Source organism: Lutzomyia longipalpis, chromosome 2 (genome assembly GCF_024334085.1).
Source record: "Lutzomyia longipalpis isolate SR_M1_2022 chromosome 2, ASM2433408v1".
Taxonomy (NCBI): domain Eukaryota; kingdom Metazoa; phylum Arthropoda; class Insecta; order Diptera; family Psychodidae; genus Lutzomyia; species Lutzomyia longipalpis.
The window spans coordinates 20,835,904-20,853,018 of NC_074708.1; the positions used below are offsets into that span (position 1 = coordinate 20,835,904).

Sequence of the window (17,115 nt, forward strand, 5' to 3'; positions counted from 1 at the left end):
AAGATTTGCCTAATGAGGATTCGGAGATATTGCCCCTTAAAGTTAGGCAATTTTAGTTTTTGTTTTTAGCGCCTCTTGCGGATGTTTTTGGAACTTGGAATGTTCTAAACAGTTGTAGGGCTTCTTGAAACCTTTCATTTGAGCTTGAGTTGGTCAAAATCGGTCAAGCCGTTCTCGAGTTATGTCGAAAAAACACTTTTTGCTTTAGGCCGCCATATTTGCTAAACGGCTTGACCGATTTTCATGTATGAATTATCGATGAAAACGACTCACTGAGCTCTACAACATACTAAAATTTCAGACCGCTAGCTATAAGGTAAGTGGTTGACAGTAGTTTAAAATGGCAGACGGCGGCCATCTTGAATTTTGAAAATGTAAAAAAAATGAAATTTTACACCCACATTTCGAAAAAAACTTCAAACCCGAGGGCTCTATCTTTTACCGTTCTCGAGATATTAAGCAAAGTTTGGCGCACATCAAAAATTGTCCACCATTTTTGGAATGTGGGTTGTCTAAAACGTGCTCATACTAAGTTTGAGCCCGATCTGAGGTGGTCGGAAAATCCGACGATTACAATACTTGGTGTTGGCCACGAAGTGGAACACCAACTAATTAGTAGTTTAGCTTCAAAAAATTTATTTAAAATGATTGGGGAAATAAAAAAAATATTTAGTGGAAAAAAAAAAGAAATCATTGACATTGGTAAGATTTGATATCGCGACCTTAGTATCCGAAAACGGCTACCCTACACGTCTCCCAACATTCCGCTAAGAGCAAATAAGCGAACTTTTTACTAAAGCTGCCTACGACCCCGCTCATGGGGTGAAGAAATACACACACACACATGAGCATGCGCACATGTGTGTGGTTTTCGGTTCCCTTGGCAACTCTGTCGTGCGCTAATCGCCGCACGTCGCGCACGCAGCGATGAGAAAGAGCAGCACGCTTAGATTTTTTTGTGTGCGCGCTCGCTCTCTCGAAAAATGTCTCTCACTGTGAAAAGGCGCTCCCACACAATTTATATGGGAAATTAATTTTATTTTTAATTTTAATAATATTTCTAGGCCATCTCCGGTATTATTTTTTTGGAAATTAGTCTTCTATTACCATAAAGAATTTTTGGTAAAAATATGAAGCCAATCCGTACTATACAAAATAGTTCGTCATTAAATTTTCTTGAAAAATGAAAAAAAATCTCAAAACTAGTATGGCGGCCATCTATATTTTGTTCCTGTAGAGTTTCCAAAATAACTTATCATCGAAAAAATTATTTAAAATGATTGGAGAAATAAAAAAAAATATTTAGTGGAAAAAAAATAAATCATTGACAATGGTAAGACTTGATATCGCGACCTTAGTATCCGAAAACGGCTACGCTACACGTCTCTCAACCTCTCGCTAACAGCAGAGAAGCGCAATTTTTATTAAGCCTGCCTACAACCCCGCTCACGGGGTGGAGAAACACACACACACATGAGCATGCGCACATCTGTGTGGTCTTCGGTTTCCATGGCAGCTCTGTCGTGCGCTTATCGGCGCACGTCGCGCACGCAGCGATGAGAAAGAGCAGCACGCATAGATGTTTGTGTGTGCGCTCGTTCTCTCACGAAAAATGTCTCTCACTAAAAAGGCGCGCTCTACCATACAATTTATATGGGAAATTAATTTAATTTTAATAAAATTTCTAGACAATTAAAAATAATTAGTGAATTTTTTGATTCAAAAATGGGTTTCTTTTTTTATTTAAATTTTCAATTTAGAATTATTTTTATTTAATATTTTTAAAGATATTTTAAAGAAGAAAGAAAAGAAACCCTTTAAAAATAATCAGTAATTTTTTTGAGAAAAAAAGCTTTATTTTCTTTTTTTCAGTTTTTAAATTAAGAATGATTTTTATTCTTCTGTGAATGCGAAGTGACCGCAATTCCTGTGAAAAACTTCCAAATTTCCAAATTTCAGCCTTCTACCTATAGTAGAAGGCGAGATATTACGAAGGGAAAGTTAGTCGCCATTTTGTTTTTTTTTGCCATATTAATTATTGGTTTTCTCCCCATTTAATTCTAATTAAAAATACTTAATAAACTCTTTTGAATTATTATGATTTTTATTCTAGTGTAAACCCTTGTATATACGTATGTGCCACGAGTACTGAAACTCTTCTGATGCGACACTTTTTTCTTCGCGATTCCGGCCGGGTTTCGCGATAATGGCAAAAATGATAATTGATGATAAAAAAAACTATTGCGAATTTCGCAAAAATAATTATACCAGTCGATTCCGCTTAAAAAATTAATAATATATCACCCAAAAAACGAAAATCGAAAAAATTGGACTTACGCCTTTTTCTTGTTTCGCCCTCGATTTGTACATTGAACATGGAATACCGTATGTAAGAGATAGATGAAGAATAATGAGTAGGTATAATGCATGGTATTTATTGATTTCCGATATTTCCTTTTCACACAATCGAATATTTTAGCGAATAAAATGCACATAAAAAAACTTTAAAATAATCTGGTAAACTAGTGAAATCCACTTCGTCATAATAAAAAAAATATTTTGAGGTTAATTTTGCAATATAAGAGTCAAGATAATTAAATGTGTCTGAAGTTTTAGTTTTACATTACAAAAAAAATCATTTTAATCTGCTAATTTTTTTCTCAGTCAGCTAAATATGTATGTATATTTCATTTCCATCATCCTTATTAAGTTAAATTTAAAAAAAAAACATGAATTAATTCTTTTTCAAGAAAAAAAAATAAAAACATTTTTATGCATTTGTCAATGTCTCTTACTGGGTCAATAGATCGCGGGAGCAATAGATCTACATAAAGTGAAATGAAGCACGCGTAAAAATGCGTGAGAGAAATAAGTCATGCATATAAAACACATAATATGGTGAGATAACTTTCATCTGAAAGTAAAATTTTAAAGCGAATTAATCTTTTTCGAAAATTATAACTTATGCAATACCGAGACATATAAAACATTATAATTCCACGTGGCCTTCAGCGAATCTTGAAGATATCGTGGTGTGCACAGAAAAAGTTTGGCACTCGGACCTTTTCAGTCTCTACGTCGTAAACAAGACAATCAAACCAGCAGCGATCCATTCACTTTTAACATTGCAGCAACTGCATATGCAATTTTTACCATCCACGTCATGTCACCCAAAAAGCCAACAATCGCGCAACTATTTAAATTTAGCATTGAAATTTTAATATCAAAAATATTCATGTCTTTTCCCTCAGCAAATGAAATAAAAAAATGAAGTAATATTACCTATATCTACTAAAACCTACGAAAATTGAAAAACATAATGTATCGTAAAATTTGGATTGCGTAAATTTCGGAGAAAAATATGCAAATTTAGTTAATAAGCTTTATAATATAAGGATCTATACAAATAAATGCAATAAAAAATATTCTCTTAGAAAACATTTAATTTTTCTTATAAGCACATTTTTATTATAGCCATAATAGTTTTGTTTTCGACGTATTATTCATTTAAAAAAAGTGAAATAGAATGCAACGAAAATGATTCCGTTCATGGTACCTTACCTATCAATTAATTTAATTTATGTACATATATGCATACCCGAAATTAATGATTTTTAAATCATTTTTCGTTTTGTGTAGTGTTTCTTAAATTCTATATAGTATTTTTATTTGATTCGAAGCCTGTAGGGGAGGGCGGGACTAAAAAAGTCACTTAAGGGTTTTGAAAAAGCCTAAAATATCATATTTTTTAGCTAGATAGAACAAAATGGTCTGAGAAAGAGTTGTAGGGCAGTAAATTTTCTAAAGAAATGAACTATTTCGCTTTATCTATTTAGGAAATATGATATTTTGAGCTTTTTCTAAACCTTTAAGTGACTTTTTTTAACCCCGGTCTCCCCTATATTGTATAATGTTTTATATAAAATTAAATCAACTGGCTTAATTTATGTGAGATTCAATCAATAATTGTAGTTCACGCATTAAATTGCGTGTGCTAAGAAAGCCTACTATCTATGAGAAAATCTGAACTTGATCAAAATCAAACGAGATCCAAAATTAATCAACCGTAGACCATTCTCAATTTATTTAGACTTCAATTTGATGTTATATTACATACGAATGTAACATACAATACCTATTTCATTGGAAATCGGTGACGACAAAGCTATTATATTCAGAAAATATTAAAGAGAAAATCCAAAAAATAGCGCATGTTCATTCATTTAAAATGTGACGTCAATTGATGAACCAACAGTATTTCATCACAAATCAAGCAGAGTATAAAATTTTCTTTTTACAAGCTAACGTCCCATATATTGCTGATGTATGGGCAAACTAAAGTTTTAGGTAAATCAATATTTAAATGAGCATCAACATGAATGTGCGTAGTAAAGATAGGAAACTATGTACATGGAAATGCAAATGAATGAATAAATTTTAGATGATTATTTTGATACAGAGTCATTACTCTCTTTAATAAGTTTTCGTCATTTTAAATGACGTTCACATTATTTATACATGCGACAGAAAGAACTCAATGGGTTATACATAAATTCTCCATTCGTCACTATTATAAGCACACATAGACTTAATTGTTTAAGTTCTTTTCTGTCTTCAATAAATTTGCTTGTGTTAAAAAATGTCTCTAAAATCATTGTTCATCATATTTTTTTTTATAATTAAATGATCAACTGAATGAGATTAAAAAAAAATGTACCTTTCATTTGTGGAGAAAATAAACTAATATATGAGGAATGTTGTAAAATATATTGCATATTATTTTCTTATTCAGTGCTCGATGCTTCCGTGAAGGTACCAGTTGGAATTTACTTTGGGGATGTGTATCAGTTTGGTGATTTTGATGAGTGCGTGACAATTGTATCACCTGCCGACTCAGACCATCGTCACATTCAAGCTCAATATTGCCTAGCGGATGTTAGCATCGAGGGCTACAGAGTTCCCGCAACATCTGCACGCAACCGATCACGGGTAAGTTCGTGAAAGTTATTTTAATCTCTCAGGTAATTCCCGTGAGCATACAAATCAAATGGATTTAGCCATGACTCCGGCTATTTTGTGTATATTTTTGCAAAGACTTATGGAATTTTGAAGGTAGCGCGCCCTCCCAAAAGTAGTCAAATTAAATTTAATCAAAATCTCTTAATTTGTGGTTCTTTCGCATTATTCCGGTTTTAGTGAAATAAATAAAACTATGGAGATAATCACCATATTATTTCCGTATATGGCATGAGTTAGCACACAATATTTCTATATGTTTTGGGTTTTCTTTTAGGTAGGAGTGGGTGCACAAGTTCATTGGGGCATTTGCCTTCCTGCCTCGTGTACCGTGAAAGATGTTGAAGGATTTTTGGCCACAGCAGTGGGACATAGAGTTCAAGTGAATGAGAAATTTTGCCACATTGAACGACCTCTCGAGTTCAGCAATAGTGAGGTGCTCTTCATCTGCGTTCTCACGATGTTCGTAATGATTGTTATTGCAAGTACGGCACATTCCATTTACCAGTACTGCCACAATGACATCAATAAACCACGATTGCCACCGCTCTTTAGTGCAATACTTAAGTCATTTTCAATTACGGGTGGGTATGGAAGTATATTAGTTTGATTTTGACTATCAAGTGTGAAGTGTAGTATATCCGAGTGTATCTTATACGGGTTTACGATATAAAGACATTATATTATTATAAGATATTTTGCAATATTGCCTTTTGTAGGTATATATTTTAGAAGATGAGATATTATCACCTTGAGTTTTATTCTTGATATTAAAGGGTAATTTTTCATGGTTCTCAGAACTATGATAAATAATTAATTTGCACATTTGTATATTAATAAAATAGTGTGTGTGTTAAAAAATTTTATCTTAATTTGAATAAATTTTTTTAATTAAAAAAATAAAATTTAAAAATCAACCCGGATATGCTCTAAGATTTATGGAATTTTTGCAAAGTTTGACTTTAACATTGTCTAGAAAAACTAATTATATCATGTGATGTTCGTGAAATTTTGTGGATTGGTTCTAAAACTTTTCCGTTTTTGTTCAAATTCATTTTACTATAGATAAAAGGACATTACATTATTTATATGCTATTGAAGTAAACAAGATAAAATTGAAAACACACTTAATATGAACGATGCCTAACTACTGTACTCAAATTTTAAATTTTGAAAATACCTGATAATTTTTTTCGGATTAAAACTCATGCACTTTTACGCTTTATAATTATGAATATTAGTTGGTGTTCCACTTCGTGGCCAACACCAAGTATTGTAATCGTCGGAAAAACCGACCCTCTCAGATCGGGCTCAAACTTGGTATGAGCACGTTTTAGACATCCCACATTACGAAAATGGTGGTGGAAAATTTTTGATCCGGCCGGCCTGCCGTCCTGCCGGTGCGCCAAACTTTGCCTTATAGCTTGAGAACGGTAACAGATAGAGACTTCCGGTTTGAAGTTTTATATAGAAATGTGGGTGTAAAATTTCATTTTTTCGCATTTTTAAAATCCAAGATGGCCGCCGTCCGCCATTTTGAACTACTGTCATCCACTTCCCTTACAGCTAGAGGTCTGAAATTTTAGTATGTTGTAGTGCTCAGTGAGACGTTTTCATCAACAATTCATACTTAAAAATCGGTCAAGCGGTTTAGCAAATATGGCGGTCTAAAGCAAAAAGTGTTTTTTCGATATAACTCGAGAACGGCTTGACCGATTTTGACCATCTTAGTATCAAATGAAAGGTATTGAGAAGCCCTACAACTGTCTAGAACATTTCAAGTTCCAAAAACATCCGCAAGAGGCGCTAAAATCAAAAACAAAAATTGCCTAACTTTAAGGGGCAATATCTCCGAATCCCCATTAGGCAAATCTTTTAAATTTTGATATGTTGTAGCCTGACTCAATATCTTTCACCAGTCCGAAAATGAAGAAATTCTATGTCGCCGTTTAGAAGATATAGCCATTTGAAAAATTCTTGAATTTGAAAAGTTCTAAGAACCATATCTTTTGAACGGCTTGTCCGATTTCGCTCAACTTAGTATCAAATTAAAGGTTTTGCAATTCTCTACAACTTTCTAGAACATTAAAAACATCTAGAACCATTCCTTCAGGACAAAAAATGCGAAAAACTCTTTTTGTGAAACAAAAGTCCGCCATTTTGTGTTCTAGAGGTGACCTTGAAAATCGTTGAGATATATGTCAAATTATAGCTTATTTCAAGACCTTTCCAAAACTAGTCACGAAATGTCTGTAGGTGTTATAGAACTAGAGATATGACCATTTTTATGCATCAAATTGCTGAATTTCACAAAAAAATCAATTTTTCGTACTAATATTGCTCGCAAATTGTATTACAACGCATAAACAAACTTCTATACGTTGTGGGACACCAACTCTTATAACTGGACGCGTTATGATTGACTTTCTCAATGAAAAATTACTATTTTGCAGAGAATCTCATAAAATTGGTAAAAAGAGGATCTGATGATTTAGGATTGGGCTGTGTCAATGGAATCAAAACTCTTGCTATGACATTTATAATCGCCGGACATGCATTGGCTTTCATTGTCGGTGGACCAGTTCAGAATCCAGATTTTTTTCTGAAGGTAGGTACTTCTATAAGACAATATTTTTTTTAAATTACATAGCTTTTTTTATAGGTATACCTCATTTTGACTAATACGTTTTATATTACCCGCTATAAAACCAGCAAAGCCAATATATGCAGAATGCCTTTTTGCTCAATTCACCGCTCCTCGTAGATACTTTCCTTCTGCTGAGTGGCTTCCTCTTCGCCAGACTATTGCTCGTGGAGTTGGAAAAGCGAAAGGGAAAGGTGAATTTCGGCTTTCTCTACATCTTTAGGTATATTCGCCTCACACCAGCTTACATGGCTGTGCTCTTTCTCTACATGGTGATGCTGCACAAGCTCGGCTCTGGCCCACTGTGGGATGCTCGTATTGGGCTAGAGCAGGAGCGATGCTCAAGCTCGTGGTGGATTAATCTTCTCTACCTTAACAATTATCTTGGCAATGATAAATTGGTGAGCAATTTTGTCAATTCTGGTCATTTTGATTAATTTAATTTTAATTAAATTAATGTGATCCTTCTGCAAATCATTTTTATAGAAAGGAATGTTCTATAAATTGTTACATACCATATTCAACTCTTCCACAGATGTTCGTTCACTTATTGTTTTTTTTCTATTGACGCAGAAATACTCTGATACGATGTAAAATTTACTCGCAATTTTCACCCTCCTTTCCATCCACATACATTTTCTATGTTGAACCAATATACTCTTTTAGCTGAAATAATGATAAAATATGACATTAAGTAAAAAGAAAATTAATAAAAACCATCTGCAACATTTTCCATGGAGTCCATATTATATACAATCTGTATGAGAAAAAAAAGCTTTCTAAGCTTCTCGTTTCGTTTCTCATTGCTTTTGCTATTTGCCTCAGTAGTGTTCCATTTATTCCCTGATCAACCGAAACTTGTGTTATACAACTGAAATGTAACGTGGAATACATTTTGCAGTGCATGTTCCAATCTTGGTATCTTGCGGCTGACACTCAACTATTCATCCTTGCCCCATTGCTGCTGTATCCACTGTGGCGGTGGAGAAAGGTTGGCATCTACCTTTTTGCAGTGTCTGCCACAGTATCCGTTCTCATTCCCTTCGTTGTGACTTACGTGAATAATTTGGATCCCACTTTCCTAGCTTTTGCTGAGTGAGCCTTTTTCCTTATTATTTAATAAATTCATTTTATTTTCTTTTTTAATTTCGACCAGAAAGAATGCAACTTTAATAATAAAATTGCTCTTTTCAGTGAAATTGCCGATTTATCGGAAAATTTTTACTTCATAAATTACTACATAAAGACACATATGAGAGCGACAGCATACATCTTCGGTCTCCTCACGGGATTCATTGTGCACTACATGCAAGAGAAGAAGTGAGTTTTTATACGTAGAATAAGAAGAAAATCTAATTTAACTATTAAAATTTTCCTTCGCAAATTTCGAGTTAAAAATGTTTGATAATAGTTAATAAAAATAATGCTATAATTGCTCTATTATGTGTAAATTAATAATAGGCGGTAATAGACCAGCTGCATAAGCTCTGAAAAATTTCATAAACATAGAATAGGCTAGGTAAATTTAGATAAAATGTAGTTTTTATTATTATTATTTTTTACTATTATTATTAGAACAATTTTGTCTATGTATCTTTCATGCTCAATTAATAATTTAGTTTAAAGTCGGAAAATTATGAGGGTTTTTCGTACTAATTAATCCAGGATTTTCTCGCTTCTATACGGAATGGAAAAAATATAGCAAGTATTCCGTTAAGATATTGATTCTTTTTAAGATAAAATATGAACCTGAATAATTTTCTATCGTAAATTAAGTCCCAGAGGATTCATTTTAATTTTATTGAATGAAAGAGATGAGAATTTCATTTAAATTAATTCCTTTAGGAATGAAAGATAAAATTCACTATATATAATGTAGGTACTTCATTGAAACTAATTAAGTTTCTTTCAAACTTAATTGCAGTTTTTATAACTTGACTACAGATTTTTTTTTTATATAAATGAGTATTCTTTGCGTTTCTTTTCAGCCTGAGAATATCTACAAAATGTCACTATTTTTGTTGGTCAATAGCTGTTTTCTTTGGTGCTGCTTCGATGTTTTCTATTGTGATTTTCTATAATCCCAATTATGAATTTACACGTATTGGAAATGCATTGTACGCGGGTCTGCATAGGATGGGATGGAGCTTTTTCACATCATGGATTGTCTTTGTGTGTGTCACGGGTAGAGCAAAACCTCTTCACAGATTCCTCGCATCTCGCATTATGGCACCCTTCAGTCGACTCACGTACTGCGCCTACCTGACTAATGGACTTGTGGAGCTTTATATGGCCACGACCATCCGTACACCAAAATACCTCACGGTTCTCAATCTGGTGAGTGGTGATGCATTTTCTACACACCTTTCATAAAAGGGTTTCTCCCACACTCAAATTACATTCACTTTGCTCGCGTACAACAAATGAGCATTCTTTATAATGATTTTTTCGTACGATGCATTTGGGAAAGTGCACTGATTTTTTAATAAATGTTCCTCTTATTTTATGGGAGCACAGGCATGTCTCAGTTCACTTACACGATTTTGCGCACGTTTGGTGGTGTTACAGTGTTAGGATTCTTTTTGAGTAATACTAACACTTGAAAATAATTTTAAAACTTTTGAAATATATGCGTTAATGTTTGACGCCAACACCCTTGTAATCGATTGCATGAGAAATTTCGTGAAAGCTATCAATAGTACAAAGGCAGATTTAACATTCAATTAATTTCATTGTTGCCAATAAATTTAAGTCAATTGCAATATTAATTTAGGTTAGTAAGAAATACGTTTTCATGCTTTCATAAATTGGCAAAAATTATCAGTGATTTCTAATTGAAATGTGGACCTTTGAAAAGGCTTTTTTTTCACTTTTTAGTGTATACATAGAATAACTGATGAATTTTCTAAACAATAGTAGAGTCTTAATGGCATTCAATGGGTTTAGTGATATTATCCGTAGAGAGTTCGTATATTTTGAATTCAATTATATATACCTACCATTTATATGTATGGTAGGTATATGTATGTGGTTGCAGTAGTTTAAGTTTGGTTAAATAGTGTGACAACACATCCACGTTAAATCAATACGCAAATTAGTAAATAGAGCTGTAAATAAGGGTTACATCATTTCACACTAAATTATCTCCATAACATACATATAATTTTAAAAAGTGTAACACAAAATGTAATTGATTCAATAGATCGTTACCAATCATTGATAGTTAGAAGTGTATTAATAATAAACTTATTCATTAGTTAAATTAACTATGTTTTCATTTTTTTTTATATCACAGGGGAATTATCAGCAATAATGGCATCCCCTTCACCTATCAAATAAATAAATAAACAATTTTTTATATCCCACCTTTTAGCCCTGATAGGTCTATGAAACCGTAGTTTATCTTCTTAATATATAAAGCTGAAAAGTCTGTCTGTGGCACATGAACTCCTCCGAAACGGCTGGGCCGATCTTGATGAAATTTGGTATAGGGGTAGAGGGGGTCAATACGAATTGCAAGCGTTACATGGGATTCCGCCCCCACCCCCCTCATAACCGCCACTACATAAAAATTGATTTTTTTCCCATTTTCTACTTGCTGAAGGGTAAAAAAGCAGGATTTTTTATTTTTAAAATTTTTCGGGGTACCGTATTATTCATCGCCCCTACTAATATACGCCTCACTTCATAGCTTAAAATGGAGTTTGCTCACACGTGATTGGGGGCTCGGGTTGACTAGTATATCGAGAACTGCATTGTAAAACCGGCTAAGTCGGTTCGGAGCTCACACAGACAATGCAGCCCTCGATATGATATATATGACCGTACATAAACTTTAAGAGGAGCTTTACAACACTAAACAGATAATACATCTAAAATAAATTTACAACATAATCTTTTGAATAAATAATTAGATAATTAGTTTGATCCTCAAGTATAGTTTATATCGGCCAGACATAATTCACAATTGCGGAAAAACGTGAAATTTATAATATCAGGGTAACGTGGGGAGGTACGATTTTAAGAGGATGTGTCCCCAAAATAAATTGATGGTAAAAGCTCTTACAATTCTTCAAGTAGAGAGCTATATAAAAGCTCATGTCAAGCACGTACCTTTTTAAGGGGTTCCATCTAGTTTATCAATTGACTTGTGTGCTTTTACCTTCGTGACGTTATACAATTTTCCTGTCTGCAATTTTTCCTACCAAGCATCAGGGATGGTATTTTAAATGTGTGAAAGTGCATAGGTATCAAAAAAAATTATATGACGATGTGCACTATATAGAGAGCTCCGTATATTGGGTGAGATATTCGCAATATAAAATATTACATATATAAGATGGATTTTAGAAGTGGAATTTTCTTTGTGCTTTCTCCATCGATTGTATTTTACATTCAATGCAACCACATACAACTTTATAGGGGGGGGGTTCATGCAAAGGGTTCATCAATCATGCCGGCGGGGGAGACTCTCAATTTCGTTTCCTTTTAACTTTTTTCTACTTCGACCTCTCTCACATAAAGTGTTTTCCTTTTTTTTGCAGCTGGGTGATGCCTTTTCGCATACCATCCTCACATTCCTTGCCGCACTCATCTTGTGTCTTGTATTTGAATCACCAATTCACGGTATTGAGAAAATTCTCCTTCAACGTGGTAAGTCTTTGGATGCGGGATGGAAAATTCCCCGTGTACCTTTATGCGAATGATTTGCAATTTCTGTATTTGATTTATAGATCAACAGAAGAGAAAGAGAACCAACAATAGTCCCAGTACATCTGAGGAATCTGCATAGGAATTGAATGAACAGGGGAGGGCCTGACCGTTTGTAATGTCTTTCACCTCATTTCTATGGAGGAAAAATTCATGGGTCGTTCGCATCCCCTTCTCAACCAGTATTTAAATATATATTACATGGGAATGTGGCCCAATTTGGACCTTTAACCACCTTTTTTCAATCCATTATTTCTTAATATCGATAAAACTTTAAATACAGAAAGTTATGGGAGTAAAAAGGGCATTAAATGGACTTTAAAATTAAATCACTCAATCATTCTTCTACTCTAATAAAAGCTTCGGAGGTTCGGATTGGGCTACATTCCCTTACATACTATCTAGTTATATATAATTATTTTAAGTATACTAAAGGTAAGATTTTCTCTGATGACAAGTGTGATAGAGAAGATGTCTGAATAATTATCAATTATTATACTGAACCTCATCCCATTTTTGAGGAAAAAAACCTTTTTTTATGGGAAAGTTCATGAAAAATTTATATTTAGGGTAATTATTGCTTCTTTCTTTCTTGATTTACCAATGATATTCATAGTATATAATGGTGTGTATAAAATGTATCTTTTAAGTAGCTTTAAATGTCCTGTAAATATTTCTATTTATTTACAATATGTTATACCCGTCTCTTTTCTTTTATTGAAGAAAGAAAAAAAAATGTTCAACTTACTTTATTAACAGTCACAAACGGAAGAGATAAATAAATTATTGTTGTAAAATTTACACTGATGTATGTAATTTATTTCACAACAGGACGATCCTATTTCGTTCGCAGTGGGTGATGAGAGTTCCCTTGAGGAGAGTGTGTCATATGCAGAATTTCGAATCGGTAGGCCTCTGTTGAACACTGATTACATCTTTCCAGAATGGTTTTTTTTTCAATTTACATAAAAATAGTTTATATTGTTTTTTTAGAAGAATGTTCTCTTGAGCTTTTAATAAATGGAGACAAATTATTTCCTTTTACTATCTTTCCTTTTTTTTCAATTTCTCTTTTAGAGCCTGCATTAAAAGGCCTTTAGAAATTAAAACGTCTTTGTGAAATCATGAAAGTTAGTTTCATCCAACTGTGTTCCATAAAATGTTTTAATGAATCCACAGCTTATTTGCAAATGAAAAATAAGAATTAATAGAGGAGTGGTGAGTTTATATTTTCGGCACCTAAAATCAATGTTAAAATTTACTAAACCTCTGTTTCAGCACAAAATACCTCCTATACACAAAATAGCTGCAACGAAAATTCCTTGATTTAACTTTATGCTTGTCACTGTGTACATTTTGATGGAGGTTTAATTCCTGTGGTAGGTATTATGGGATATATGAATATTCTATTTTTCATTCTGAATAAAAAAAGATTTTCCGGCGCTTAAAATTCCTGTTCTGCAGAACGAACAATTGTGATTTTTATGAATTTCTCAACTGAGCGGAAAAGTTAATTTTCCGCTGTAGTATAATTTTTGTTGATTATTTTCGTTACTTTATTTGGACACTCTCCTCGGGGAAAAATATCTTTTTGAATAAAAAATTGGCGTGAGTAGGGGAGGGCGGGGCTAATAAAGTTACTTAAGGGTTTAGGAAAAGCCTAAAATATCATATTTCCTAGCTAGATAGAACAAAATGGTCTGAGAAAGAGTTGTAGAGCAGTAAATTTCCTAAAGAAATGAGCAATACATTTCGCTTGATTTATTTGGGAAATATGATATTTTGAGCTTTTTCTAAACCCTTGAGTGACTTTTTTAACCCAGCTCTCCCCTATGGTAAATGACAAAAATTAAATTAAATGATGAGAGACTATTTAAAGTTTTACCAGCGTCGTGATCTCCTGGTAATTTCTTTCTCCTCCTCAATTTCTTCCCCGTTTTCTTCCTCCTCTTCTTCCTCATCTACTGCCTCATCCTCTTCATTGGCCCCAAGGTTGTCTTCATCAGGTGTCTTGCTGTAGTTGTATCTCTTTGCGTACGATGATGGTCTTTTGGGGATGAATTCTTCATTTCTAATTGATGTCGGGATTGTGGGTGAAATTTTGCGGATATGTTAAATAGAGAAAATAGTTGAAATACCTTTCATCTATTCCCCAAATGTCATCCGTGGCCTCTCCTCCACCCACATGTCCTTCCGGCTCGTCGTCTTCATTCTCCTCGGCATAAAATTGAATTTTCCTCTTTGGTAATTTCTCCTTCACTTCATCCTGCTCCCCGAAAATATCCTCAATTTCTTCCTCTGGCTCCCCAGTTGCCCTATCCGATTGTTCCGCTTCCGCTGGAGAGTCTGTGGCTGGCTGTGCGTCTTCCGCTTCTGCGGCATTGAGCAGTAGAGCTTTCACACTGTACATAGGCAAGTCGAAGATTAATGAGAGTGCTGTCGCACAGGCGATAATTGCTCCAATTTCCACCCAATCAAGCTGGAAGTAGGAGATGAAAAGTTTCATGAATGCCATTTCAATGGCATTTTTTCTATCGCAAAAAATCTCTTACAAAATCTGATAGGCCAAATGCGTCTGGATGTTGCACCGTGGCTGCCGTAGTATTGAGCACGATGAACTCGACAAAATACATGGCATAGGAGATGCGACTCATGAATATCATGGGCTTCGAAGAGAGGATATCACTGAGAATGCCTGGTAGAAAGAATAATAAAGTAGGTTTTTCACTCTGTGATTAATATTCATAAACCCATACACGGCAAGTTTACAGAGCCACATACTAAACTGCAAATTTTCAGTACGTCACACTTGCATTCAATTTGCATACGAATGGATATAAAATGTACAGTGTATTTACACCATCATTCACAATGTCATTTTTTTCTTTTATATGGAAAACATAAAATGCTGCATTTTTTTAAAGAGTTAAATCAAAGATTTCTTCAATGTCTTCAATTGTATATATAGAAATCAAATGAAAAGAAGCATAAAAAATCATACATAATTTTTGTCAAGGTGATTAAAATTATGTTTTTGCAAATAATTTTAAAAGAAGCTATACTGGTTTTTTTGTGCCTGAAACGGCACAAGAACCCATGAAATAACTCTCTAAAATTCACATTCGCGTAAAAGGGTGATTGTATTGGAGAATTTTTGTTCGCTATTATGTAATTATCTTCTTACTAAATAATTTAGTTGACTAAACTACAAGCCGAATAATTAAACTAATTTGTCAGTTGTCGTATTGTATTAAAATTTAGTAATATTTACTCACGGAGTATTACGTTTCATAAAAAGAGTGAAGGCTCGTGTATAAAATATCAAGACTAAGGATTAAGAGATGTTTAATATTACATATTAATATCAGGAAACTCTATTTTAATGTACTTTCTCGTTAATTAGGTGAATACATCCACCTAATTAAAATGAAAGCTGAAAAAAATAAAATTTGGTCATATCTCGTAGCTTTAGCTTTTTGTAAGGAATCTATCATAAAAAGCTCTTGAACTACATATTCCAGTTCTTCTCATATTTTTATTCATTTGAGGTTTCAACATCCAAAATTATGAAGTTAATTCGGACTAGTAACCTCACTGGGTTTGCAAATTATCTTTTCATTTACAAGCTTCTTCAAATTAACAATTTTCCTTTTGCAAAATTCCTTCATTCTGAATCTATTTATTCATATACATAATTCTCTGAGGTGAAAAGGATGAAGCAATTGTCTCATTTCATATAGCTATGTGTGTGTTTATACCCCTTATGAACACTTTATCGCCACAGTGTATCCGTCAGTGTAGGTGATATGGTGGTAGCAGGTTGATAGATTTATATACGTTGTATTGGTGTAGCAAAAAATTAATACATGTATCTCACACTATGTATAAATGTAACTAATAATGTTGTGAAAATTAAATTTCACCCTGAAATTTGCATTCATAATCTTTCCTTTCTTTTACGTTCACCTCCTCAAGTTGAACTTCTGTTCTAATTTAATTCATTTTCCACCCCAGAGCTATGGGAATTTATCGTTCAACTCTACAGAAATGCATTTCAGCAATCATTTTCGTGAACATGAATTGTTGAATCCATCTCACAAAAGCTCTCTCGCTTTAGAAGGAGACATATCAAATTTTGCCGTATATATACATATATATACACAATACATATATACCTACGGAGAAACGCTCTATACATATAACAAATTGTATATTGATTGTATTATATGGGGTGCTTAACTGTGATACAATCTCAATTTTCTCGTTACAAATTGAATTAAATCCTGTCTTGATTCGGATGTCTCTTCTATTTGTTTCACCTGCTACATAAATAAAATGTAATAGATATGGCAAAGAGAAGTATTCTAATTTACATTGTGCAAATTTCTTTGTATGTTTATGACGTGCCGAATGATCGCAGAATGTATGCAGCTTTGTTATAAAATTCGATATAATATCATATACTTAAGTACATTTATAATGAACTTATTTAGAGCTTTAAGCGACAAGACAACTAAGCGAAGTATCTGAGAGAGCGCAAAATTAACTTTTTCAGAGAGTTTTCTCATTAAAACTAATTATGACTTAACAACTTAGTGTTTGGAAATCATTTTGTGTAACACGTTTCTTGTGTAAAATCTCAATTAGTTGTTTATTGATGCATGAAAAGCAAATGATCGTCGTGATCATTGGTGCTTATAATGAAGATGCATTTCGGTCACAATAGTATAATTATAGGGGCTTAT

At 33.4% G+C, this 17,115-nt stretch overlaps 2 protein-coding genes across 7 annotated transcripts in view; one reads left to right on the plus strand and one right to left on the minus strand.

The window, feature by feature from the left end:
• LOC129789324 (nose resistant to fluoxetine protein 6-like) overlaps positions 1-13,171 on the plus strand; it is a 24,215-nt gene extending 11,044 nt beyond the window's left edge. For all 3 annotated transcript variants that reach the window (XM_055826092.1, XM_055826090.1, XM_055826089.1), the window contains exons 3-10: positions 5,294-5,600; positions 7,470-7,624; positions 7,729-8,061; positions 8,562-8,755; positions 8,855-8,980; positions 9,649-9,997; positions 12,205-12,313; positions 12,394-13,171. In XM_055826092.1, coding sequence (XP_055682067.1) covers positions 5,294-5,600; positions 7,470-7,624; positions 7,729-8,061; positions 8,562-8,755; positions 8,855-8,980; positions 9,649-9,997; positions 12,205-12,313; positions 12,394-12,452 — 1,632 coding nt within the window. In that variant the 3' untranslated portion in view covers positions 12,453-13,171. The remainder of the gene's footprint in view (positions 1-5,293; positions 5,601-7,469; positions 7,625-7,728; positions 8,062-8,561; positions 8,756-8,854; positions 8,981-9,648; positions 9,998-12,204; positions 12,314-12,393) is intronic.
• The window catches only part of LOC129789281 (eye-specific diacylglycerol kinase), a 98,324-nt gene continuing 94,313 nt past the window's right edge, over positions 13,105-17,115 (minus strand). For all 4 annotated transcript variants that reach the window (XM_055825950.1, XM_055825951.1, XM_055825948.1 and 1 more), the window contains 3 exons: positions 14,923-15,065; positions 14,509-14,849; positions 13,105-14,441 (listed from right to left, as the gene is read on the minus strand). In XM_055825950.1, coding sequence (XP_055681925.1) covers positions 14,252-14,441; positions 14,509-14,849; positions 14,923-15,065 — 674 coding nt within the window. In that variant the 3' untranslated portion in view covers positions 13,105-14,251. The remainder of the gene's footprint in view (positions 14,442-14,508; positions 14,850-14,922; positions 15,066-17,115) is intronic.